Source organism: Mugil cephalus, chromosome 8, assembly GCF_022458985.1.
Source record: "Mugil cephalus isolate CIBA_MC_2020 chromosome 8, CIBA_Mcephalus_1.1, whole genome shotgun sequence".
Taxonomy (NCBI): Eukaryota; Metazoa; Chordata; class Actinopteri; order Mugiliformes; family Mugilidae; genus Mugil; species Mugil cephalus.
This window is the reverse complement of record NC_061777.1, coordinates 13,933,965-13,958,069: the sequence shown is the minus strand read 5'-3', so window position 1 is coordinate 13,958,069 and position 24,105 is coordinate 13,933,965. Positions and strand designations below refer to the sequence as shown.

The 24,105-nt window shown below is 43.0% G+C and overlaps 3 protein-coding genes across 16 annotated transcripts; 1 reads left to right on the top strand and 2 right to left on the bottom strand.

Moving 5' to 3' along the window:
* Positions 1–231: 231 nt before the first annotated feature.
* Positions 232–7,560, bottom strand: gltpa (glycolipid transfer protein a). 2 transcript variants are annotated; one of them, XM_047591986.1, is made up of 7 exons: positions 7,441–7,560; positions 6,459–6,540; positions 4,386–4,515; positions 2,191–2,249; positions 1,973–2,106; positions 1,726–1,876; positions 232–1,631 (listed from the first exon to the last, which is right to left on the bottom strand). In XM_047591986.1, the coding sequence occupies exons 3-7, from the start codon at positions 4,486–4,488 to the stop codon at positions 1,449–1,451; spliced, it is 630 nt and encodes a 209-aa protein (XP_047447942.1). In that variant the 5' UTR covers positions 4,489–4,515; positions 6,459–6,540; positions 7,441–7,560; the 3' UTR covers positions 232–1,448. The 2 variants fall into 2 exon arrangements, with proteins under 2 accessions (XP_047447942.1, XP_047447941.1); XM_047591985.1 differs by lacking the exons at positions 6,459–6,540; positions 7,441–7,560 and adding an exon at positions 4,653–5,098.
* Positions 5,246–9,510, top strand: LOC125012158 (trichoplein, keratin filament binding). Its single transcript, XM_047591933.1, has 13 exons — positions 5,246–5,304; positions 5,706–5,900; positions 6,410–6,620; positions 6,713–6,769; positions 7,076–7,144; positions 7,471–7,644; positions 7,721–7,833; positions 7,910–7,976; positions 8,067–8,239; positions 8,330–8,411; positions 8,501–8,686; positions 8,780–8,923; positions 9,021–9,510. Exons 2-13 carry the CDS (start codon positions 5,710–5,712, stop codon positions 9,051–9,053), a joined length of 1,500 nt encoding a protein of 499 aa, XP_047447889.1. The 5' UTR covers positions 5,246–5,304; positions 5,706–5,709; the 3' UTR covers positions 9,054–9,510.
* Positions 9,511–9,566: 56 nt separating this feature from the next.
* On the bottom strand, positions 9,567–23,460 carry git2a (G protein-coupled receptor kinase interacting ArfGAP 2a). 13 transcript variants are annotated; one of them, XM_047591876.1, is made up of 23 exons: positions 23,353–23,460; positions 23,042–23,094; positions 20,153–20,286; positions 19,777–19,889; positions 19,564–19,669; positions 19,389–19,475; positions 19,171–19,301; positions 18,977–19,071; positions 18,675–18,720; positions 18,302–18,307; positions 18,159–18,210; positions 17,984–18,056; positions 17,747–17,844; positions 17,551–17,662; positions 17,307–17,449; positions 17,079–17,228; positions 15,273–15,521; positions 13,870–13,959; positions 12,311–12,393; positions 12,041–12,232; positions 11,667–11,798; positions 11,023–11,086; positions 9,567–10,908 (listed from the first exon to the last, which is right to left on the bottom strand). In XM_047591876.1, the coding sequence occupies exons 2-23, from the start codon at positions 23,091–23,093 to the stop codon at positions 10,696–10,698; spliced, it is 2,421 nt and encodes an 806-aa protein (XP_047447832.1). In that variant the 5' UTR covers position 23,094; positions 23,353–23,460; the 3' UTR covers positions 9,567–10,695. The 13 variants fall into 13 exon arrangements, with proteins under 13 accessions (XP_047447832.1, XP_047447833.1, XP_047447843.1 ...); XM_047591877.1 differs by having other exon boundaries at positions 18,159–18,207; positions 23,042–23,445; XM_047591884.1 differs by having other exon boundaries at positions 10,757–10,908; positions 11,638–11,798; positions 23,042–23,444.
* Between the last annotated feature and the right edge of the window lie 645 nt (positions 23,461–24,105).

The window sequence follows — 24,105 nt, the reverse complement described above, 5'->3', positions numbered from 1 at the left end:
TGTTATGAGATCACCAGATTATTTATATGTTCATCTTCAAGTAAGAAATAACTAAACAGCAGTGGAGCAGAAATTCAGAAAAGGACACTACTTAACACTAGTTAATTTCTCCATCAGTTTGGCCTGAAAAACACTGAAGACTCCTGCACTAAAGTGTAAAAACATGATAAACATGTGAGAAAAACATTTAGACGTGGATAATAAATGAAGACAGACTATGGAAGAGAAAAATTTAACAGCTGAATGCATATTTATTATTATCTTTACTACAATCACTGAAAATAAAAGATGAGTTATTTTGCACTGTACACAACACTGCAACAATATACCAGAAGACGCAGGATGCAACCTTATCCCGCCTGGAGTCATCAAAAGCTTTTCCTCATGGTGAGAATGCACGTTAATTATTATGTAAGCACCTGAGAGTCGAGTGGACTGACAAATACTCTGGTGTAGCAATACTTTGGAAAGGCAGCACAGAGGCAGACATCCTGCACAGCAGACAGTTACAGCATGTCATAAGGCGGTAACTTTTTCGTTGCCCGCCTACAAGGTGACGTATGAAAACTGAAATGTGGGAATTAAAGGCGGGAAAAACTGATACGGCCACTTAAATAAGTGGTAATTCCAGTTTAAGGCACAAAGAGGTGTGCAGTATTTGAGACGTTCACATTTTTAATAATTAAAAAAAAAATTCCACAAACAAAACTATACAACATGTGATGAAAGAAATACTGTGAGTCATGGTCCTGGTTAAACTATGTTTTGTATAATTTGAAGTGTAGGTAATAATTAACTGCCTGCAGCACAGTGTAAATAACGATCAAAAAAATCTAAATTAAACATCACAATCAAATCCACAGACATTATGTCTGTCTATAAAATACAGCAACTGTTGGATGTGATAAAACACGCCTTTCTTCTGTGATGTACTTGTAACGTGTTTTGAATTTTGATTGACTGTGTATTACTCACCACCAAATACTTCATATGCATTATGATCCGTACAGTCACTATTGCTTAAATGTCCTGGGACAACCTCATCATGACTGGAAAATAAACTGATTAAGAAATGCACACACCGGCCTTGTTTCTTAGCTCGTGACGTAGAACATCACAACACACACAACACACACAAACAGCTGGACGGACTCATCGCTGGTTCAAGTTGCACTTTGCTTCTCAATATTATTTTCGTGCATTTAAATACGAATGTTGTGTTTTCTTCCTATAAAGAGAAATGGCTTTTCGAACAGAGTACAAAGAATCTGTAGCTGCTTTGGAAATCTTGCCCCCAAAGTGAGGAAAAAGGCACACAGAAGAATGAAAGAACATAGCTGATGTGTTATAAATGGACTCCCCCAGTGAGCTGTGAGATGACCTGTAGAAACGAACGTGCAGACTGCACAGTCTGAATGACTTTGTAAACTAAGCGGGTTACTCAGCAGTCACACTGTGTAGTCGAGCTCTGCATTCATCTTACTATATATGTCATAAATAGCATCAACGGTGGCGGTGAAGTTGACGAGGAATTTTCTGATTTTTTCCAAGGCTTCCTCGTCCTTGACCTCCCGACCTTTGGAGAGGGCCTTCAGGAAATCTGACCTATACGGAGCAGCGTAAAGAGCTGCCTGAAAGAGAAGATTCAAATTTACATCAACTCCACGCATATGATTAAACTGACAACAACAAAAAATAAAATATACCCAGTAGCTCCGAACTCACCTTGAAGAGCTGTTGCACAAACCAGCCATGATACTTTTTTAGGGCTATTTCATAGGCTTTGGTGACATTGACTCGAATGAGGTTCGGGTTGTTGTCATCCTTCTCACCGTCCACCAGGCTCTGAAGGAACACTTGGATAAATTTTAGAGCCCTGTTAAAGACATGCAAAGTGACTATGAAATGGAGACCTGTCTTAAACTGAATGAACGCAAAATCTTTAAATGTTGTAATATAACCTTCATCACACCTCTTTAGCCACATAAGTGCCAGGGTTGCTCCAACTTTGGGCCATTCTCCTCCGTGCATTTCCTTCTCAGCCTCCAAAATCTGCTGGAGTGTCTTGAACCGTCCCGGATTGGTATCATAAACTGCTTTGATTTTCTAGTAGACAAATCAAATATATACAAATAAATTAGCAATGTTATTATTATTATTTAACTAATGTGAAGGAAGGACCGTACTTACTGTGATGTTACCAGTTATGTCAGCTTTGATTGGAGCAAAAATGGTGGATCCAAGGCAGTCTGAGGAGGATAGTCACAACAACTCTTTAAAGCTTGCATTGAGTGCAGGACTTTACATGCAGGTTTGCAACACCTTCAGTATTACAGTTTTGCATCAGCACCACACAGATATCAGACATGACAAGCAAGGGGCTGCCAGTAGCAGGCTAACTGCCAAATGATTCACAAATAACGGCATCCTTCAACAATGAAGAAATGCATTCTCATAGATAGCAATTTGACATCCAAAATCAGATCCAAACGAAATCCAAATATCATAAGAAACCCATTAAATCGATAGGCTTACGAATAAACACAAACCCGATATAGAGATGATGTAAATTCTGCTCGGGTCTAGCCGGATGAAACTTCTTTTCAAAAAACAAAATTAAAACATTGCACTCTTACCCATGGCTTTTGCCTTTTAAAACAAAAACTGCAGTGGATCATATTAAGAGATCATGGTGTTGGTGTGTGACATACAATGTGTGGAACACAACCAAAACCCAAATATGAAATGAAATGATTTGGCGGCCCATTTGCAATACCTGCGCGGGCCGCCAGGAGGCCGCGGCCCACAGATTGGGAACCACTGGTTTAACTGAAATGCAGTCTCTGTGATTAGCTGTAACCTGAATTAAAGGGGGAATATATATAAAATGATTCACAGAGAATTCAGATTTTTTCTGAAGAGTGATCAAAGTGTGCATATTAAATGATCCATAACTGATGGACAATGCAGATATGACTTCAGTGCAGGTTGGAAATCTGTGTTTTGTTGCCCTCCGTGACAGTTTCGTGCCTGTTTTGTCTTACTATAGACACATCTATCTATCTATCTATCTATCTATCTATCTATCTATCTATCTATCTATCTATCTATCTATCTATCTATCTATCTATCTATCCTCTGCTCTCACAGGATCGTCACAGTATTATGTTTTGTTTTAATTATGCTACGAGAGGACCTGAGGGTTTGTTGGTGGGATTGTTAACAATGAGACGTATATATGGCTCCTGGTTGACCCAATGACACAACAGACAGCTTTCCGTCCCGGAGCTGTTAGTGGAAACCACTCGTGTCCACTCTATTGTGCCAACTTAAAATCGCCACAACACTGATGGTAACATATCCTATTTCAGCGACATCCTCAGTTTCCTCTCTATATTCTGTTCCAACGGATAAAGGCTTTTTGTATTAAATATACAGTGAAGCACATCTATAAACTAGAAGAATTAACACTCAGGCTGATGTTGGACACAGTCTTACGGGGAGTTTTTTTTTTTAAATTCAAAACCCCACAAAAATATTATCCTACAAAGGTATAACTAGCGAGATAATTAATGTTGTACCAATGTTAAGAGGCCTAATTAGGTACAACAATTTTCAACACAGGTGTACATCCCACACACATTCACACATCTGTTTCAAATTGTTAATGGCTTGTAGGAAAGTTGGCTGGGACATTTCTAGGTCACGAAAAAACAATGGTGACAAGGAGGAAAGAGCTTAATATCGACATCAGACTTGTTTCATCTCAAGGGTTTCACGTGGCAAATTCAATAGAGGGACTTTGGCATATTAATACAGAATGAAGTCGCACAAAGATGCCCTGGTGGACCATGCCACTGGTGAATGGGCAAAGGGAACTCAACACCGTACTAATCAATTTTCACAACTTAAAATCCAGGCCAGTGGATTAAATTATGCATGCTAAAGGATTGTGGACAGCTTGATGAAGAGAAATACGATCCAAAAAAAAAGATTATCATTCGGAAAGAGCAACGTTATTTCACTGAGCTTTATGGAAGCGTTATGAGAGGCTTCCCCTCGATAAACTCGTTTTGTTAGTAATTGTAACAATTTTATAACTGTGGGGAAAATGGTCCATAGCAACAGGCAAATTAAACAATAAATTTAAAAAAAAACTTACACATTTTGTTCCACTAATTTAAACAGCACTTGAATAATACTTAATGTTGCTTAATATCACTCAGTCAGTGCCATCAATCTGACCTATACTGTAAAGTTCTAAGCATTCAATCTCAATAAGAAGTGTCTTTGTTCAGAAAATCCTCTGCAGTCACTGACATCATTTAACTACATATGCAGGAGTGTCTCCAGCTACTTCGTGGCGCTGTGGAAACATCACTTACCAAAGAATGGTGGAAGGTATGACACAGCCTCCAGAAACGGTCTTGTTTCCACCTGTCTGTCAGCTGGCAGCTGTCTGAACTGGTGCTCCATTAGCAGAGCCATCTCTTTAGTCTGGACACACTCTTACCTCTGAAATGAAAGCAACAGGTTGTCAGCCCCTCCACTGCAGACCCACAGTGACACCAGGACACAAACATAGACCCTGCTCTCTCTCTCTCTCTCTCTCTCTCCCTCTCTCTCTCTCACACACGCGCGCAAACACACACACAATGTAGTCGCCTGCGTTGAACCCAGGTCGTAGAGGAGCATCCAGCCGTCAGCTCATGTGATCGACCTGTTAGTGATAGCCGGACTATCGCCACCTGTCGGGTAAAAGAGCGGATAAACACCGCTTAGCCAGAAATGGGCTGAAATCCAGACCGAGTCATTGACTGGAGCAAACAAAAGAAGAACTACACTCATCAGCTGACACTGTCTTCCTCTGCGCTTAATCACATATGCTGCTTTGCTGCCAACTAATGGAGATTTGCTGCATATCGCCATTGCATACACCGTTACTACTACAACTGCTTCAAAAACTAGTGGTACTACTACTACTAGTACTACTACTGCTACTACTATTAGTACTACTACTACAACTACTAATAATTATTTGAGTAATTTCGAGTAATTTCCTGGACGTTTCTTTAAGAGCTATGCAACCTATCAGATAGATTACGGACCGTAATGTTAATTACGTATCATAAATTGATAAACAGAATAAACATTTTTTAAAAACATGTATAGTTTATTTTTTTGGAAGAAATACTTTTCGCGTTTTTGTGCCGTACTTAGTTTTGATCTTTGTGAGATCCCGTAGCGTGGGAGTAACTAGGAAGTGCCTCGGGTAACTAAGGAAACCCGGGAGATTGAATTAAGGTGAGTTTTCTGTGGAAAAACTGTAAAGCCTGGACTGATTTAAATAAAACCTGATTTAAAAACAATCCATCTTACCTCGGAAAGCTGAGTATGTATTATTTGTGGAGCTAAACGGCCCTTAACTGCGTTAAGTGTTGCTGTGCGCTGGGCACGGTTCACGCTTTGTTCTTGTTGTTAAGGTTTCATGTCCAAAACATAGATAACACTAGCAACAGCCACATCAAGCTAAATTTCATGCTTTATGTTTTTGCGTGGAGTAGTTCCCTTCAGTGTCGACTTAACAGTGCAATATGTGTTCGGTTAAAACGCTGTTCAGTTGGCCAAGTACTTAAAATCAGACAACGTTATAAACGATTTGCTGCTATTTATGCTCTGTATATATTCTGCTAACTGTAACGTAGGTCTATGGCTCTGCCCACATTATCGGCTCATGTGCCCATACGGTCCCGGGCCCTGGCCGAGCAGCTGGCCCGACAGCGGGAGCATGAGGCCCGGTGTCGGCAGCAGTGGGAGCAGCATGCTCAGTACTTCAGAGAGCAGAGCGCCCGCAGCCAGAGACAGGCGGCGTGGAGCTCCCGTCACTCCTACCAGCGGAGGTAACCTCATCCAGCACGGCATGGTTTTCATCTCTGAAACAGTATATGAACAGGAACAACAAAAAAAAGCTCTGTATTTGCCTCCTTTCTTTTGCATGAGCCACCTCAGTATGACAGGGCAGTATTACTGAACTATGCAAGTGCAAGGACTGTGTATGATGTAACTGGACATGAGTTTAAAAAAAGTGAATGATTTGTAACATAGGCACACAAGAACTCTTCATTAAGCAACAAGAAACTCGGATTTTTCTCATGATGTCACTATCTACTGTATGAGTACATCCCATAATTAGAAAGATGATCTTAACAATGTCGAAAAATAACAATTGTGCAATGTTTGCGGGTGTACATTCGTGTAAAATGGAAGCCTGCCATCCCTAGACAAACAATCTTTCTGGACTTTATCTTGTGTACGCTACCCCAACCTGTTGATCAGTTTCTTTGGCTAATAGCAATGCCAGAGAAACATAATTGAAATATACAGTATGTTTGTTTCCATTTTGTGCCAGTATGTCAGCATACCACAAACAGAGACTGAAAGAGGAGAAGAAGGCCAACCTGGAGCACCGCAGGGATCGACTCAGGACCATGCTTCAAGAAGAGCGAGACCGTCTGGAGGCAGAGCTCCGGGAAATAGTACCTGACAGGAGCACACTGACAAGTCAGCTGGTACAGAAAACAGATGAGCTTCGTAAGGCAAGAGAGGAAAGACAAAAAAAGGTAGTAGCACTGAATTAGCATCGCATTTTCTTATAAATAGTGATCTTGCAGTTATACCGCAGTGTGTAATCTATTTGTGCTTTTCATTTCAGGTTGCACAAGAACTGCTTAGGGAGCACTGGAAGAGAAACAACCCAGACCTGCGAGAGGTAGATAAATTTAACTATTGATGAAGAACTGACAAGTTGTCAAACATCATACTTTAAATTCTGTTGATGGGGTGATTACTGACTTCAGGAATCTGACGACAAAAGAACCCAAGACGTAGAGAAAAAAGAGACTTTTTTTTTTTTATCAAGATATCCATTTGATCTGGAAACGTATAGGGCTTGTGATGCAGATATTCCATGACTTCCTGTGAACCCGAGACCAGAATCCCTTGCACCAGGGTTCAGGTTCATCAGTATCTCTGTCTCAGCTAAGTCACAACTCTGTTGTTTTTAATCCATCTGCAGGTCGAGTCAGCATTACATAAAGATCATGTTGTCAGCCAATGGCAGGAGCAGACATCTGAGAAGAGAGAGGTAGGACAATCCTTTGTGACCCGCGTGTCCCTTTGTCACATTTTGATTAGTGCGACACTCAGTTTTTTAAAGACTAAATTGTGAAGAAACGTACGAGTTTCTTTTGTCACCACCTCTTCCATGCCAACGATAACACTTAAAACCCTCATTATCCTTTTACGTGGCACATTATTTATGTAACAAATCCATTTTTAATTAAACAGTGCTCATGTATACTGTGAGCACAGTATCAAGTGCCATCTGCCATCATTAATCGCCTCGACGTGGCGTGTAATTAAAATAGTTTTGACACCTACTGTAAGTGACCCATCTCATCCAACATGCAGAAAGCAGCGGCAGAACAGGAGGAGAAGAGACGTTTTGAAAATGAGTACGAGAGGACCCGGAAAGAGGCTCTGGAGAGGATTAAACAAGCAGAGGAGAAGAAGAAAGCGGAGGAGCGCAAGAGAGCAGAGGAACTCCGCAACCAGATGGAAGAACTGAAACTAAGAGAGGAAGAGGTATTTACAACGTCAACAGACTGCTGTGCAAAAATATGTTTTGTACATGTTAAACCATATTTTACGGTCTCTGCAGGCCACTCGTCTAAAAAAGGAGCAAGAGGCTCTGCTTGTCCAGCAGTGGGAGCTGGAGAAAATAGAGGAGGAGAGGAAGATGTTGGAGGAAAGGCGAAAGAAATCGGAGATGGGGTACTGGAAGGTCTTTCTGCAGATGACTACTTTGTTCTTTTGAGATATCGGACTCACAGGATTTGTCTTCCACCAGGCGTTTCCTGATCCGCCAATATCGAGCACAGCTGAAGAGGAGGGCTCAGCAAGTGCAGGAGACACTGGTAAATTTGCTTCTCCTGCTGACGCTGCAGTTTATTCTTCGAGATCCAACACTTTTTAATGTCCTCCTCAAAACCCTCTGTGCCCACCAGGAGGCTGACCGTAAGATCCTGGCAGCCATGCTGGAAGGAGAGGAGGAGGACAGGAGGATGGAGACGGCGCGAAGGGAAAGAGCCGTCGCCGATGCTGCCTGGATGAAACGCGTGATCGAAGAGCAGCTTCAGTTGGAGCGTGAAAGGGAGGCAGAGTTTGACAACCTACACAGGTGAGTGCCAAGATTCAGCAAGCCGCGACGCTACAGGGAGGGACCCCTGTTACTCGTCACAAACGTACCAACGTGTCTCAATTATAACAGAGAAGAAGCTCAGCATGTGTGGGAAAAACGAGAAGCTCAGTGGGAGAGGGAGAGGAAAGCCAGAGAACGGCTCATGCATGAGGTAAATGCGTATGGATGACTTTGACAACTTGGAGTAACATTTAAATGTCTGATTACTGATTAAAAGCTTTCCTGTATTTGCTTTGGAAGGTGCTTGTGGGGAGACAGCAGCAGCTGGAGCAGAAGATGCAGAGGAACCGCGAAGCTCAGGAGGAATCCTTGAAGAGACGAGAAGAACTGATCCAGGAGCTGGAGCTGGAGAGAGAAATGAGACGCCAGGAGAAGGAGCAAGAAGAGGGTCGGAGGACAGCACGGATGCAAGAGATAACCGCTCAGGTTGGCATGGATTATTACAGTGGTTTGTTTCGCATATTTTTCATGAGGTTTTCATTCTAAACTGACTCCAATGTTTGTGTGCACATAATATAGGTGGAGCAGCAACGCCAAGAGCAGTGGGAGGAGCAGTGCAGGATCGAGCAGGAGGAAGAGGAGGACAGGGAGGCTCATCGAGTCGAAGAGGAGGAGCTGAGGCGTGAGATTCAGAGGATGGCAAAGAAGGGATACCAAGAGAAGGTAAAATATGAAAGTCAAGCTGATGTAAAATGTTCTAATTTTTCTGATTAAATTTTTTATCTTAATGTTAAAATCTGCTTCAAATTGTCCCTCTCAGATTCACAGCAGGCCACGATCAGCCTGGACATGAGGAACCACTGCATCGTGAGACGTATGATTTTCTCTGTCTTTAAAGATACTTTAAATCTGTAGCTCTAAAGGTCACATTGTCTTAAAATAATCACCGCAGGCCCATATGTGTGTCATGAGTTAGTTTGTCACTGTCTGCCAACGCTGGCCAAAATCCTCATATGAAATATTTTTTTAGTAAAAAAAAAAAAATCTAGAATAAATTTTGCACAGCTATATTCACCATTTTAATATATTGAATACAAATTGTGAACCTGTTCTTCTGTGCCTTTAAAAAAAGGGGATTCCTTGTAGGTCATGTAGGCCATATTTTGTGCCATCTTGATGTTAATTTGATACTGGTTGATTGCATGTATATACTGTAGAAGAAGTCATGTTGTTTTTTTTGCACTAGAACTGTTCAATGAATATATATTTTTTATTCAGTAGAATGTTTCAAATAAAAATATTGTGAATCAGTACAGTGTTTTATTGAGCAGACGAAGAGTGAAACAAAATAAATACAAAGGGTGACTATAGTTATAAATTAAGTTTATTTAGAAAATAATTATTTTTCTGAAATGCAGCTTATCAGCTGCATCGCACATCACATACATCCCTGCACTCCATCCAAGCACAGAGAGGGACTTTACTTTGATCAGATTTCAAAATGAAAATGGATCCTGAAACACTTCGGGCTGCACAATAACAAAAGGAGACGTCTAGAGTTCTATCCCATATGTTGCACACTGAATACAAAACTAGCAGCAATGGAACAGAGCACAAAACACGTGGACACACGTTCAGTGTGGCTGTTAGCTCTACACACCTCGACAACAACAGTGAAATGGCGCACAAGACCGCAGAACACAGTGCAACGTGGAGCCTGTCGGAAACACACCAAATCATTACAACTTAAAGCAACGACATCTCGGTGCTGGTGAAGAATAAAAACTTGGCCCCTGAACAAGTGTTGCATTCACTGACTTGACAAATGGGCGCACATAAATAGCTGCAATAAGTGCACTGCAGACCGGATTACACTTGGACAGGGGACAGACCATATAAATAGCTTTTTGCGACAAACATTAGCATTGCAGGGCTACAAAGAGTGTATAAACAACGTTCCCAACATTTACTGGAAGTAACGGTCAGTTTTGTTTTTTTAAATGTTAAACTTTACAGTATGATGATGCTTGCACAGTGCGGTGAACGAGAGGAAGCTCCTTTAGCTACGATAGTGTTTCTAATAGTATCCAATGACTCATTTATGGCTTCGGACATTAACCTGTATCATCATATGGATTTACTAGACTGTGCTTGGTTCTTTCATTGGATCAATGCGCTGCTTGGAGATATTGTGTATTTATGAGTGAGTTTTCCTCCAATAGTTAGAGTGATCCAGAAACCACTATATTTTCCCAGCCTGAAGGTATTTTACCTTAAGAGATATTGTGCTACTATAATAGCCGGAAATACCCAAGGAAAGTGTCTGACTTTTCCTGTGATACTCAGACTTTGTCCAATGTTGGCTTTAAATAGTGTCAACTGTTCATAAATAAAACGCATGCATATACCACAAATACAAAAAAACAAAAAAACAATAAAATTACTCAAAATATATATAAAAACAAAACTGAGATGCTGACGGCCTCTAAGTGCTGTTAGTTGGTATTCTCCTTTGTAGTGATGGTGACGAGCTGCTTGGCCGCCTTGGCAATGTCATAAGCGCATTGGATGACCTGCTGGGTGACCAGCTGCATGTCCGGTCCCGGGCAGCCCTCCGAAGGCATCGCCTTCCGGCACTCGCTCTGCAGCCGGCACGCACTGGAGGTCAACAAGCGCAGAGAGCCTCTCACGGTCTCTGAGCGAGGCTTCTGCAGGAGGAACGTTGAAATATCTTTGCATTAACACAAAACGTCGAGAGTCTGTGCGCTTGTTAAACGGACGAGCAAACAACTTGATTGAAAAATAACACAACAGGGCGATACCTTGGGGAAGAGGGCGGCCATTTCCGTCACAGCCACATGTATTCTTTCTGAGCAGGGCATGAAGCTGTGAGGGGAAAACATTTATTGATGAGTTCGACAGATTGGTGTCACATTCACATCCGTCTGGAAATGATAAATGATACAAACACTATAATCACACACACAAAAACATTAAATATTCATGAACCAATAGCTATTATAAGCAAGTCAATTTACAGAGCAAGGTACTAATTAGTCTATCACCACACACCGTGCACCGTCATCTTCAACATCAGGTTAACATCAATGTAAAAACATGCTAAAAACACATTTTTAGGATTGTAAGTACAAGATACTTTCACTCTGTAGCACAATTAAAAAAAGATTTGGCTATGCAGTAAAAATCTAAATTGAAACATCCATTGTCTACACTGAAATCAAGTCACTGCACAGGCGCAACTTACCCTTCAACACAAACTCAAAGTCAGTGATCGAAGAGAAAACTGTTAAACGGAGGCAAAACACTTTCAAGCATGCAGAGCCACATCAAAGAAAAAAAGAGATACGGTATCCTGTTAAAGGTGAGACAGAGCAGAGGAATAAAAAGGTGTGAGGGAGAGGAAAATAAAACTGTGCCTGGGAGGCAGGGACAGAAGCCAGAGTACCAGGAGGTGGGGTCAGGGGACCGGAGGCCGAGTGGCAGAAGGGGAGTGGGGGCCTTCTCAGCCCAGGGCACCAGAGTGCTGAAACATCCCAGGCTGTGCCTGAGCCGGCGCACGCCTTCGCGCTCACATGGTCTGTGCACGGGATTGAGGGAATGAGACACCCAAACAACATCATAACAAAGGAGCAGAGTGGAAGTAGAATGGGGGGGGGGGGGGGGGGGGGGTAAAGATAGCAGGAAAAAAAAGTGGATACGGCAGGACATAAACGCAACTGACAGCAACTGAATAATGATGAACGTAAGGGGTTTAAAATGGAAACAAGAAAAAGACAGATAACATTCAGATCATAAACTGATAAAACGTCACATTCTGACCTGTCGTGTTTATTGTCCTGAGCAGCTCGCAGCAGCTCTTGGATGTTCTTGGTGATCTGCTCGGTCTTGCGGATGACGTCTTCTGTGCTGGGGAGAGTCGGGTCCGACTCCATCTCCAGATCATCCAGCTCTGGGATAGAGCTGCCCTCTCCCAGCCAACCGCTGCTCCTCAGCCTCCCTCTCCTGCTGAAACTGGACGGAAAATCAAAAGGAGTCAAGTCTAATTTAATTCGATTATTTAACTGTACATGCTCTGGGTGATGCTCTTACCCTGAGTCATCCATCTCAGAGTCATTGAACGTGTTGTCATAGTCGCTCTCTGGCATGCTGCCTTGCTTCTCTAACTTCGAGGCCTGAAAGGAAGAGGAACGAATGATAACGTGCGTGGTGTCTAATGTGAGCTGATAGTGTAAACCAGAGGCGGCCGCGATAAAATCACAACTTCTGCGATATATGTCAAACTTATCGACCACAAACGCATCTCGCATGGTACGTGTACCACTTTCTGTTTGCTGTGCGCACATGAAACGCTACAGCAGCTTCAAACAAGCACAGGCGATGCAGATGACGTCAGTTAAGACGAGCCAGTAAAGCTGTGAAGCAAGAGCAACATAACCAATTTAAAGAATTAAGCACAGTATTAGTAGAACAGGTAACAAAGGTCAGGCCAGTATCACATATTATTAAAGCTAAGTAGCTTAAAAATGACCATTATCTCCTCACTTTCATGTGACTATGGTCATAGTCAAACGTTGATTTGAGAATGAAAATTTGTGCCTCCTCAAGCGAGGCTGGATTCGCCTGCATCAGTGAAAACAGTCCGGCGAAAAGCTGTTACTAATAATCAGCAACAAGTGGCCAGAAACATTACATCAGAAGCATGACACACGAGCTTGACTCATTCTGCAAACCAGAGAGAAGTAAACCCCAGAGGGTCTTTATCGCAGCAGGGCGTGTTCAGACGAAACCGAGTCTCACACTATCGAGCGTGTCACAAAAAAAAAAAAAAAAAAATACCACATCTTCACACTGGATGGGGCTCATGTGGTCTGAGAGGTTTACAGTAACGTTGGCTTGATGCAGATCACAGTCACAGCTATGTTTAAAAACAGGAAGCAGATGCAAACAAGTGCATTTATGTCGCACATGGACACCTGACACCTTCATGCACCGTCTCTCTCGCATGTTCAAGAACCTAAACTAAATCCTATCCTTTCAAGCAGTTCAAAATGAAATGTCACTGGCTCGCACATGTTTGGCGACGTCTTTGTTCTGCCCTCGCAGATGATCAGAGCCACTTTGAGATCACCAGTGTTTGGGTGCGGCTGAAGCAGTGAGAGCATGCCGTTCCAATCTCGCCGAGCAAAGTAGCCAAGGATTTGTTAGAGGCAGAGTATTCGACGTGAAAAATGTCAACAGTTTCCTTCTGGAAAAAAATTCTGGATGGGACAGCTATTCCCCCCCCCCCCCCTTTCATATCATTATATACACGGGTTTCAAGAGCACAGAGAGAAGACATTAGGATTAGAAGCGAGTGCTGCATCACAAGCTCGAGGTTCTGCTCAGCGTTCAGCAGTCGGGCCGAGGTTTCGCCTTCGCAAAACCCCCGCGGTTCCATTTGCGCATTTAGGCCGATGCTGGCGATGAAGGCAGGCGTCTGATGGTGAGGGCAGCCAATGGAGGGGAGGGGGGGATGGCACATGCAGCAGGGCAGATAAAGAGCAGGAGAACAGAGGAATGTGGGAGAGGTGGGGCGGGTAGAGATGGGCTCCGTGTGGACTTGCTGCGCCCCCCACGCGAAATGCGGGCAGAGTGAGGATGTACTTAACCTTTTGAGCACTGTCGTCCTTCGACCATGACAGGGTGGATGGAAATGAGGGGAGGGATGAAGAGGTGGTCACAAATGCGCCCCTTTCCGTCTAAAGACAGGGTTCAAATCACATTTTAAAAGACAAGATTTCCGTAACTAAAGAAGAACCGTTTGCATCATACACCGATCAGGCATAACACTAATTGTGTAGGTCTCTCTTGTGTCTTCAGAACAGCTGTGACTCATCAGAGAGTGGACATGGGTCTTCTGAGGGTGTCCTGTGGTGTCTGGTAAGAGAATGATGTTAGTGGGGGTCTTTGGGTCCTGTGGGTTGAACTCGGAGGCCATGTCAACACCTTGTGCTGTTTTTCATGTTTTTTGAGTTGTTCCTAAACTGTTTTTTTTTTTTTTGTGTGTGTGTGTGTGTGTGTGTGTGTGTGTGTCAGGCTGCATCCTGTCGGCCATTGCTCTGGGGTGGGGGTGCCTGGTCTGGACTAGGTGGGTGCTACATGTCTATGCTATATGTCTATAGACTTTTCCAGCAGAACACATGATGGTCAGAGTTATTAACTTGTCCTTGTCGGTGGTTTTAATGTTGTGGCTGATCGGTGTATATCGAGCTGAACGTGGATTCGATCAGACGTCCCACCTGCGTCCTCAAGCCAGTCGCTGCTCTATCAAATATAGTATAGTAGTATATTAAGAGTAGAAAGGACACTGTATCCGTCCATTCAACTCCGGGTATAAACATTATGCCGTGTTACAGGTGTCAGTGTTAAAAACTTAGGACGACGTAAAAGAGTTTAGTTGTATTAGAAGATCGACCTCCTACGTTCGCTCCATGAGCGGCGAACGACCGCTTCAGTGAGCAGTGACATCGCCATGAATCGACATGAAACCAGAAAAATAAATTTCACAACATAAAAGTCACACGTGAATCAAAAAAAAAAAGAGTCCAAACAGATGAGAGGTTAAAGTGAGTGTGTGAATGTATCATGCATTACAAAAACACAGAGTGTTTGTATGGTAGTTTTAATGCTTCATCAACACAAAACACAGTACAAAGCTTCAAAGTTCATGTGAATAACAGCATCTCCTCGTATGCACGGCTAAAGTTTCGTCTAACAGAGAAGCAGCACTCCAGTAAATAACAGACACATGCAGATGATGATGTGTTTCTGAACCGGACAAATACGATATGGGTGAATGATGACGGCTGTAATCTAAGTGCTCAGCGTTTTGATGCCTCAGACTTTGGTGCAGCGAGAAACTACCCAGTAGCAAATGGGTGAGAGAGAAAAAAAAAAAAAAACACACACACACAGAGAGGAGAGCACAGGGAAGTGTTTGCAGACAGGATGAAGACATGACGGGCAGAGGAGAGGAAGAGGCAAAGGAGAGCAGGGAACAGGTCTTACTTACATGAGGTGGGAAGGGTTGCAGGGTGGGGATACCCTCCTCTGGGTAGGGAGTTTCCCCTTTGGGGAGATAGGGCTTCAGGCCTGAGCCGGTCTCATACATAGACATGGGCCGACTGGCCCGCGCAGACTGTCGGCGTTTCAGGGCCGAGGGGCTGGAGGGGTCAGGGTAGTCTGTACCGCTGGGGATCTGATAGATATTGGCTGTGACCTGCCGCCTGAGAGACGTGTTCTCGCTTTGCAGAGATTGCAGCTGGAAGAGACGGTCAGCAACACGCTAAGAGGTGCTGTCAGCAAAGCAAGCTTTCGTCCCTGCTCTGACCTGTTCTTCTTTATGACATGCAGACCACTTCACAGCTTTCTTTCCCTTTATATTCTGATAGTCTGCCACGGTCAGCGTGATAAAAGTCACCTAACTCAGCCAAAGGTTTTAACGTGGCAGGAATAAAGTTATATGTCATTTTCCGACATGTCGGAAATAAACAAAACCTGAAGCTGCTTCAGTGACGAGGAATCACTTTATGGTTATTAGCATTATATGCATTCTTCTAACAAGAATCAACTCTTCTCCTACAACAATATCCACAAAGTTGACTACTCTTCACTGAATGCAGCTCCAGATTCAGTTTGATTGATAAAAATCATATAAACAAGGACTTGTCTGCACCGGCTAACATCATTTTTTTTTTTTTTCATGCCGTGGTCTAAAAATGCAAAGCAAGTGATAAGCAAGCAAAAGACGTTGCACATGTAAGCAGTTCAGGTCAAAGACGTACAGTAGCTGTAGCACGGACAGACCGATGGAGAAGAACTGTGAAAGTCTAAGAGGCATTAAAGAATGAACAACCTTTCATTCAATACCAGGAAAATGTACTGGCCATAAAACTGTGAATGCAGTCGAGTTTAGTTACTAAACTCTGAGTTAACTGTGCGGACTTGTTCATGAACTGGTATTTAAATATAAAACAGTATAAAACAGTAAGGAATTGTCATTTTTAACCATTAATAACCACTAGTACCATCTATCCTACACTGAAGACCTGTTTGACTCGAAGTTTAACACAGAGACTTTGATCTACGTCTTCCTTTTAGACAGTTAAATTAAATCCATTTAAAAATAAGAAAACAAAATTGTAACCTCAAGGCTATGTCTTCCATAATTAACATGTCACATCTACAAGTCAGAGTAACAGAATCTCATGTTTCTATCAGCTGAATGGCTACGTTCTTTGACACCTCCGTGAAATGTGACCAGTTACAAAATATATTTAAGAAATAAATCCACACGTTACCAAAAACAACAGCTGGTTATCATCCAAAAAACAGTCTGCGCAGTAAAAGACGGTATATGTGATGACTGATGAAGCAAGGCACACACATACAATTTCAGTTAGTTGATAATATGTATTATAAATTATAAATTAGGTCATGCTTTCTACTAAAACATGCTTGTTAGTAACATTAGAGAGCACAGCTTCCACTAAATTTATATATTACAAAAAACCTGACCAAACCTTTTTTTGTTATGAAATGCAGAAAGGATGATTTTTTTTTTTTTTTTGGGGGGTGTAAAAATCAAGACAAGAAAACAAACCAACACATAAAAATGTACATTCTGAAATTCAACATGCCGGCCAAAACAAAAGGGTGGATACACGGGGTGTCGAAGCCGCCTTATATCTCAAACAATCAGCATCATCACAACCCATGGATTCAGATCTCCACATCAGGGAGTGATCGCACTGACCACTGTGCCCCCCTAGTCCGGCCCCCGGTGTTAGTGATCTTATTGGTGGAGCGGGGTGGATACCTTTTTCTGCATCAGCCTCAGCTCGTCGCTCAGGTTGTTGTTGGCTTTCATGAGCTGCTGGATCTTGGCTTCGGAGGCCGACAGTGCGTTTTTCACGTCTATGTATTCTTGCATAGTGATGGGGCCGTCTGAGAGGTCAGAGTCCAGGCTCTGTCGAGTTAAAAACAAAGTGGTGAAAGACACCAAAAGAGAGAACGTGGTTTTAGTTTGGTGAGAACGTCGAAATACCTTAGTCCTGTCTCCTTTGCTGGAGGGGAGCTCCTGATCCGTGTCCTCGTCCGACGCCACGCTGTCATAGTCGGGCTGGTCATTGTCCTGGCTATCGCTACAATGTCTGACGCCTACGCCCTTTAGGATCAGTTCAACGTTGTCTGGTGTGTGTGTGCAGGGGCACAGAGTGGAGTAGTTCTTGTGTTACGCTACATGTCAGTGCAAGTAGGACTTTGGCATTAAGTAACAAGAAAATACCAACCTTTGGGACTGGCTACGGAGTTCCCTTGCTGTCTGCGCTTAGCGTCGCTTAATATGTCAATCACCAGAGTTGCAAACTCGTGCGCATTGAACCTCGCGAGCTTCTGTCGTCCCTGAAATGAGAAAATCAAAAGTCAAATAAGCAGCAACTTCTAAGCTAACGTGGGCACGCGCAGATTTCCGTGCGTCTGACTGGCCTGGTTTCTCGTCGACGAATACTCCGGATTCACGGGAAGGAAAGGAACCACGGTTGTCTCCGTCACCAAGGTGCTGTGATTCTGCGTCGCCAGCCACACTGCAACACGATGACATAAGAGTGAGATCAGCGGCGATAAGAGGCTCCGAGTTTAGCCGCAGCGCGACCGGAGAGGTTTAAAGGTGCGAAGGCACGTGCGGCCGCAGATGCTGTCTGGACACAACGCAGCGAAACAGACCTGCGTCCGTCTCTCGTCTGTCCACTTCGTCGTACACATCCATGGCCAGCTCTTCGAATAAATGATTACTGAGCTGCATGAAAATGAGGAAATCACACTTTGTCAGAGCGTGAGGGAGAAAAGAGAACTCTGTCTCTCTACAATGAAACACTTAGAGAAATACAGAAATACTTACAGACTGCAGTTTCTTCTTTGCTGCTTTTGCCAGTTCTGACAAATCTAAACTGCTACAAACAGAGGATGACTTTCATCAACACGTGATAACGGTTTGTTGCTGCAGCTCAACGTAATGCACACGTTATTCTGAGTAGTACTTACATGTTTCTGATCCATCAAAAGACGGCAATAAAAAAGATCAAATGTATCATAAATCATTGTTTCTTCTTCTTTTCTGGTTGTTTTATGCATAAAAGCCAAAGGCTACAGTGGTTAAAGGCGACTTTTTAATTATTTGAACAAATTACAGAGCTGACGGGTCTGTTTCTCCTGACAGAGATAATAGATCCTGCAGCGAGCTCAACGGCGTGTCAGAACAGGCCTCGGAGCAAAAGCTGAAAACCGTAAACGACTCCCTCGCTGCGCTCAGTTTGTTGGCTCGGGTCAAGACATTTACTCAAGCAAATGCTAATTCAAAGACGAGCACTTAATACATCGCACACATCCTGCTGACTTACAGCTTCTGCTTTCTTACCTGTCAGCCATTTGCGGAACGATGAAGTGCTGGCCGCTTTTATGATCTGAAAGGAACAACAAGAAAAAAGTCCTGGTTATGAGCCACAGTTATTGGAGCTGCAGTGTGGACACTTTTCATTTAAAGAAAGAAATAGTACAAAAGCAATATTCTCAAGGCAGATTAAATATCATGACAGTTATTCTAACTTATTTTGCGCTATGCCTGTCTACTTGTCTTTTTCTATTAACATCCAGAAACATATAATTTTATGACCCATATTCTACAACTCGTTTCAGTTTCAGATCCCACTCACTGCATACCTGGTTTTCTCCCACACAAGTAAAACGCCAGTCGATCAGTAAGCTCGTACTGGATCTCCACCAGCCTATCCGCCAGGTCATGATGGCCGGCTTCTCTACAAAGACACATTTAGAAACACAGTTTTACATTTCAGGATGATCATTATTTTGTATTAAGATCATAAAAAAAAAAACATCTAAGCCTGTAGCGTTACCTTGCATGGTCGATGGGAGTTTTGCCGTTGCTGTCCGGCGCCCCGGGATCCGCCCCGTACACCGTTAACAGCTCGGCCTGAGACACTTGTCCCGCTTTCGCAGCCACATGCAAGGGGGTATTTCCTTTTTCCTGGGGGAGAAACGGCGAAACATTAAGAAAGAGCAGAAAAACTAAACGCCAGAACGCGAAGGTTGGTTTGAAATGCAGCCGTCTTACAGGGTTGAAAAAGTTCGCCTGCGCTCCCAGCGACAGCAACCTCAAACAAGTCTCCAGGTTGCCGGTGCGCACACTTGAGTGAAGTTGCTGCGAAAAGATAAAATTGTCACGATTTGATGGAGCAAAGCAATGCAGCTGTTTTCTCCTAATCACGTGAGCGGCCGCCACTCCTCACCCTGCTCAAATCCTTGGCTGTGGAGCTGTCATCATCCCGGCAGGGCATGCGATGCACAAACGCCAGCATCTGATACTTGGCTCTTATGAACTCTGATTTATTTGGGCTTTCAGAGATAAAAGGAAAATCAAAGAGAGGGGTTGTGAACTTTTTGTTCAATAAACATCATTCGGCAAACAACACAAACTCTTATTTTAAAATGACACGACTCACTGAAGTTTGTCCTGAGGGTTGGCCTTGCGTTTCCCGCTCATCACGGACGCAGGGTCCAGAAGGGAGTGCTCCCAAATTGAATTTGCACCATTGCTGTATAATGTCTGAACCATCTAAGGGAAATGAGAAAGTTTCCTATAAAGCGGGTGCCATTGATTTAAACCGTACACTGCTGACTGACTCTGACTGGCTTGACAGTCCTCGTCCTGAAAAGCTCTATTTGGAAACAATCAATACGCCTCAGATGTATCCGATGCACAGCCGCTCACACTGAGCCGGTGAATCTAAAAACGCAGGAATACCAACGTCTGCAGGTATAATTTAATCTCAGGACAGGTAAATACAAATGCATGGACTATATCTTTCCTGTATTTACCTGTAGCTGCGTAGGAGGCCAAGGTGTGTGCATCAGGTGACGGACTTGGGAGCTGTGTCTGCCCAGACTTCGGTGAACGCTGCAGCACTCATCGCAAATCAACACGCCCCTGTTCACCGAGGCCCAACGAGGATCTAAGGGGGAAAAGAAAAACATCAAACTGGCGTCAAAATCAGGATAACGGATAAATCACAACTGATCGCGGGCGTCATTTACGCAGCAGCTGAGAGTGAATGCTGTGTTTACCGGTATCTCACAGGTTTAATTTCCTTTAGCCAAAGCAGAGGCAGAAACGCACAACGAGTAATCAGTCTTTCTCATCATAAATGTCACGCCGCTCATATTTGTGAACATGTGCTGCTCTTAACATCTCACTTCTTCTTTTACACCAGACCCTAAAAAAGTTCTATTTATGGTGTTGTGGATTTATTACGACAGGAGGGAGTTTGCAGGTGCATTTCCCACATAAACATATTTAAGGTTTTCTAAAGAACATGCTTTTCACTGCGTCACATAAATGTCAGTATCTCACCCAGCATACACACAAAAAAAATCAGTTGTTTCTGCGTTCTTAATAATATTTCCTGGAAAACATCTCTTCGTGCTGCCTTCATGTCATCACTGCGCATCGGTGGTGCCTGTTCAGGCCGTTGGGGGCCAGCTTTTCTAGCTCAGCTCTTACAAAGAAATATGAAAAGAAAAAGAATAAATATCCCTCCACTGACCATTTCACGGAAACTTTAAGCTGTCCACATTTTGTTAATGACAACAAATCCAAGAATCCAAAGTCTGATTCAGCTTATTGTTCTGCGCCATAGTCTGTGACCAAAAGCTAAATCTTGCCGCCAGAAATATTCACTACTCTATTACCAAATGTGTAATAATCTATGGTTCACTCTGCTTGAGCAACACTCACAGTTACTGTTCTGTTTTCTTAGGAAATCTCTGAGTCTTCTGAAAAAAGACATTTCACATTTCTGACCCATGTTTTAATATGTTCCTAATATGTATATGGGTGAAATAGGCTTGGGGATGCTGACAGGTGAAACAGGCAAACAAACGTTGCTTTTAGTCTTTTTTTTTTATGTAGTTTTTGAAGACGAGGACAACACAGAACGACTTTAAGCCTCTAAAGTGTTCGGCTCAGGCCACTAATAGTGTCATTTAGGCAAGTTTAACTTGCGGCGATGACCTAAAAATGTCAGCATGGTGGAAAAAATACAGAAAAGAAAAAAGCCAAAAAAGCCAGAGGCCAGTAATATGGGTAGCCCGTATCGTCATTAAAGGTCTCTGATTGCAGAGTTAGGTGAAACCATGCGCCGTATAAAAAGGAAGTGAAGACTAGCAGTTGAAGGTTGGTGCACCTCCTAACAGAGCAGCTTCCTCTTTCACAACATCTGCAAAATGCATGAATAAAATCGACAAAAACAGACTTTAACTTAATGCATAGTGTTAAAATAGAAGCAGAGCACACGTACAAGCCAGAGTATACCCTGCGACCAAAATAAATTTGTTTGCTTAACCTTGACCTTATTTAGCGCACTTCGACTCGCACAAATGTCACCGAGTTGCACCGTCTCCCATCTGAGCGGAGGCTCTTTCTGACATCTCCCGACCGAAAACACTGTGAATTCATGCGACACGCCTTACGGCCAATAAGCTCTTAAACAGACGGGGTGCCTGGCACCGGGACAAGACAGACACTAAATACTGTAAATGTCTTAACAGCAGCTGAGGTGCAGGAGCAACAGCTGCAAAGGGTTCCTGGTCAGATTCTGGCTTCGAGTTTTCACAATCTCCTCCTAACAACCCTCCGCCAAGACGTTAGTGTTAGTGCTGACATGCCTCCTTCGCCCCCTTTTCTCAACAAGGGCTGCTAAATTTAATCCCACGTCTTGAAACTCTAAAAATATTCACAGCCAACAACTGGTAACAGCCGCATAGCGAGGAAATCCACGCCAGCTGCCGTGGGGATCTGAGAGTTAACTAATTTGGATGACATGATGACAGATTAGATATTTAATATTTTGCATACTTAGTGCTTTTTCTTGACCTGTGTCGAGCCACAGCAACACGAGGATATTACACACATATTTAGAAATACACACAATCGTCTAAAAACAGCGTCACGCTACTTAATTAAAATACAATATGTTGCCACAAAAGAAGGAAAAAAACTCCTCTGCATTGACTTTGTGCGCTCAATTCACTCAGCATCCTGTTTTGTTTCCTGTGCCTGCCGAAAAACATCACGTCATTTCTACATGAATGGGACTTTTCTAAGTGACTCGGACACAATGCAACAAGTATTTCTTCCGTTTTCACAGAAGCGTTTTGTCTGTGAAAGCTGAACAACTTTTTTGCTGTTACACTAAAACTACTTTGAGCAAACTGGCCTCAGTAAGAAGATGCTGGGTGTTGGTCTGATGTCAGATCACAGACACAGGAAGGATTAAGTCTGAATGTTTAAATCTGCCTTTTCCTCTCAATATCAGCATATGGTGCCAAAAAGGCAGCACATCCACTGATATATTTATATTTATGAATGATGTAGTTGTCTTGACACTGACAAAGAGTTGTGCAGTTCTTCATTATTGTATTGTAGATCTGCTGAAAACATGTCTGCCACTCCACTTTATCAGCATTAAACAACTATTAAGTCTTAATACTTATGACACCATTAACAACATGGTTATTTAAGCATTTGCAAACACCTCGAAAAGCAGCCGCTCCTAATGCTCAAACGCAACAGGAAGAGTAGTTTGAATAGCCAAATAAGAGTAAATAAGCAGGCAGCGTGTGCGAGCTTTGGTAATCTGATTTAAACCCCTGATTTAAAGTAGATAAATAACGGAGACCAGCAGGGATGAGTCTCAATCTGCCGCTTACCTGGGACGCAGCAGTCGGCGCAGACGTCCGTGTTTCGTAGGCGTTTAGACATCCTGTTAGTCGGGAAAGAAGTGCCTTTTAAAACGAGTACAGTGCTGGGTCCGTTATGCTAACCATTGATTACTCCGTGGAGATGCCTTCCGCGTTAGCTACACCTAGCCAATTAAAAAAAAAAAAACAAAACCCCAAAACAGCGACCTGCTTCGTTACTTCTTCATAGCCTTTTGGTTTTGGCTAGCCATAATAGCACACAACCTCACAGGGCTAAGTACAGCGCTGCTTGCCTGCAAGTTAGCAGACTTAGCACCCACCTGACTGGCTAACAAGCCTGTGCCCATTTGATAGTTTACTCTCCAGTCTCTGAAGAGAGGAGCACACACACACACACAAACACACACACACTCGGCGCGTTCAGAGGCAGCTGCCACTGTGACCTAATGTGGAAGTGATTGTGCCCGAAGTTTAGTCTCTCAGGAAAAGGAGTTCCCCGATATAATAGGAATAACATATCCTCTTGCTTTTGAGTAAGTAGATGGGTGTATATCAATATTATGATTTCCACGTTTTCATTTGAGAATAATACCTAAATATAGTGCAACATGTTTGGTATAATTTGGGCGGTACGCAGCCTGACAGTCAAATCTGAGGGCCCACAGACAAATAAGTAAGCGCAGGTGAGTTTGATCTATGCACCTTGCGACACGGTACAAAAAGACGCCTGTTGAGACGATGTTTGATGCTCTCCCATTGACTACCCGTCTTGTTTTTAAAGAAACGTCGTGTATTAATGGCACTCCTGTACATTTTTTAGTACGATAACAGCAAAATAACACATCAGTTAAATTGCACAACTGGCCAGTCACCACACGATATTTATTTGAACAGCAGAGCAGTTGAAAGCCACAAATCGTGATTCCGATAAGATGACAGAATATCCCACTCCTGGTTATTTTATCATAACTCCAAATCAATATAGTTTAAACCCGCCAATAATCGTTATAACTATACTACACAGTAACAGACGGGCGGTGCTGTTCCAGATTTTCAACGTACCCCTACAAAAA

Bases quoted from the DNA above. Each gene is read 5' to 3' on its own strand.
- LOC125012158 (XM_047591933.1), top strand. From the start codon at position 5,710: ATGGCTCTGCCCACATTATCGGCTCATGTGCCCATACGGTCCCGGGCC. The intron at 6,621-6,712 runs GTAGTAGCACTG...TTTTCATTTCAG, and splicing joins GAGAGGAAAGACAAAAAAAG to GTTGCACAAGAACTGCTTAG. The intron at 7,977-8,066 runs GTAAATTTGCTT...TGTGCCCACCAG, and splicing joins AGCAAGTGCAGGAGACACTG to GAGGCTGACCGTAAGATCCT.
- git2a (XM_047591876.1), bottom strand. From the start codon at position 23,093: ATGTCTAAACGCCTACGAAACACGGACGTCTGCGCCGACTGCTGCGTC. The intron at 19,670-19,776 runs GTGAGTCGTGTC...TATCTCTGAAAG, and splicing joins AACCCTCAGGACAAACTTCA to CCCAAATAAATCAGAGTTCA. The intron at 13,960-15,272 runs GTAAGTAAGACC...CCCTGTCTTTAG, and splicing joins TGCAACCCTTCCCACCTCAT to ACGGAAAGGGGCGCATTTGT.
- gltpa (XM_047591986.1), bottom strand. From the start codon at position 4,488: ATGGCTCTGCTAATGGAGCACCAGTTCAGACAGCTGCCAGCTGACAGA. The intron at 2,107-2,190 runs GTAAGTACGGTC...TTTGTCTACTAG, and splicing joins ACATAACTGGTAACATCACA to AAAATCAAAGCAGTTTATGA. The intron at 1,877-1,972 runs GTGTGATGAAGG...TGTCTTTAACAG, and splicing joins GCACTTATGTGGCTAAAGAG to GGCTCTAAAATTTATCCAAG.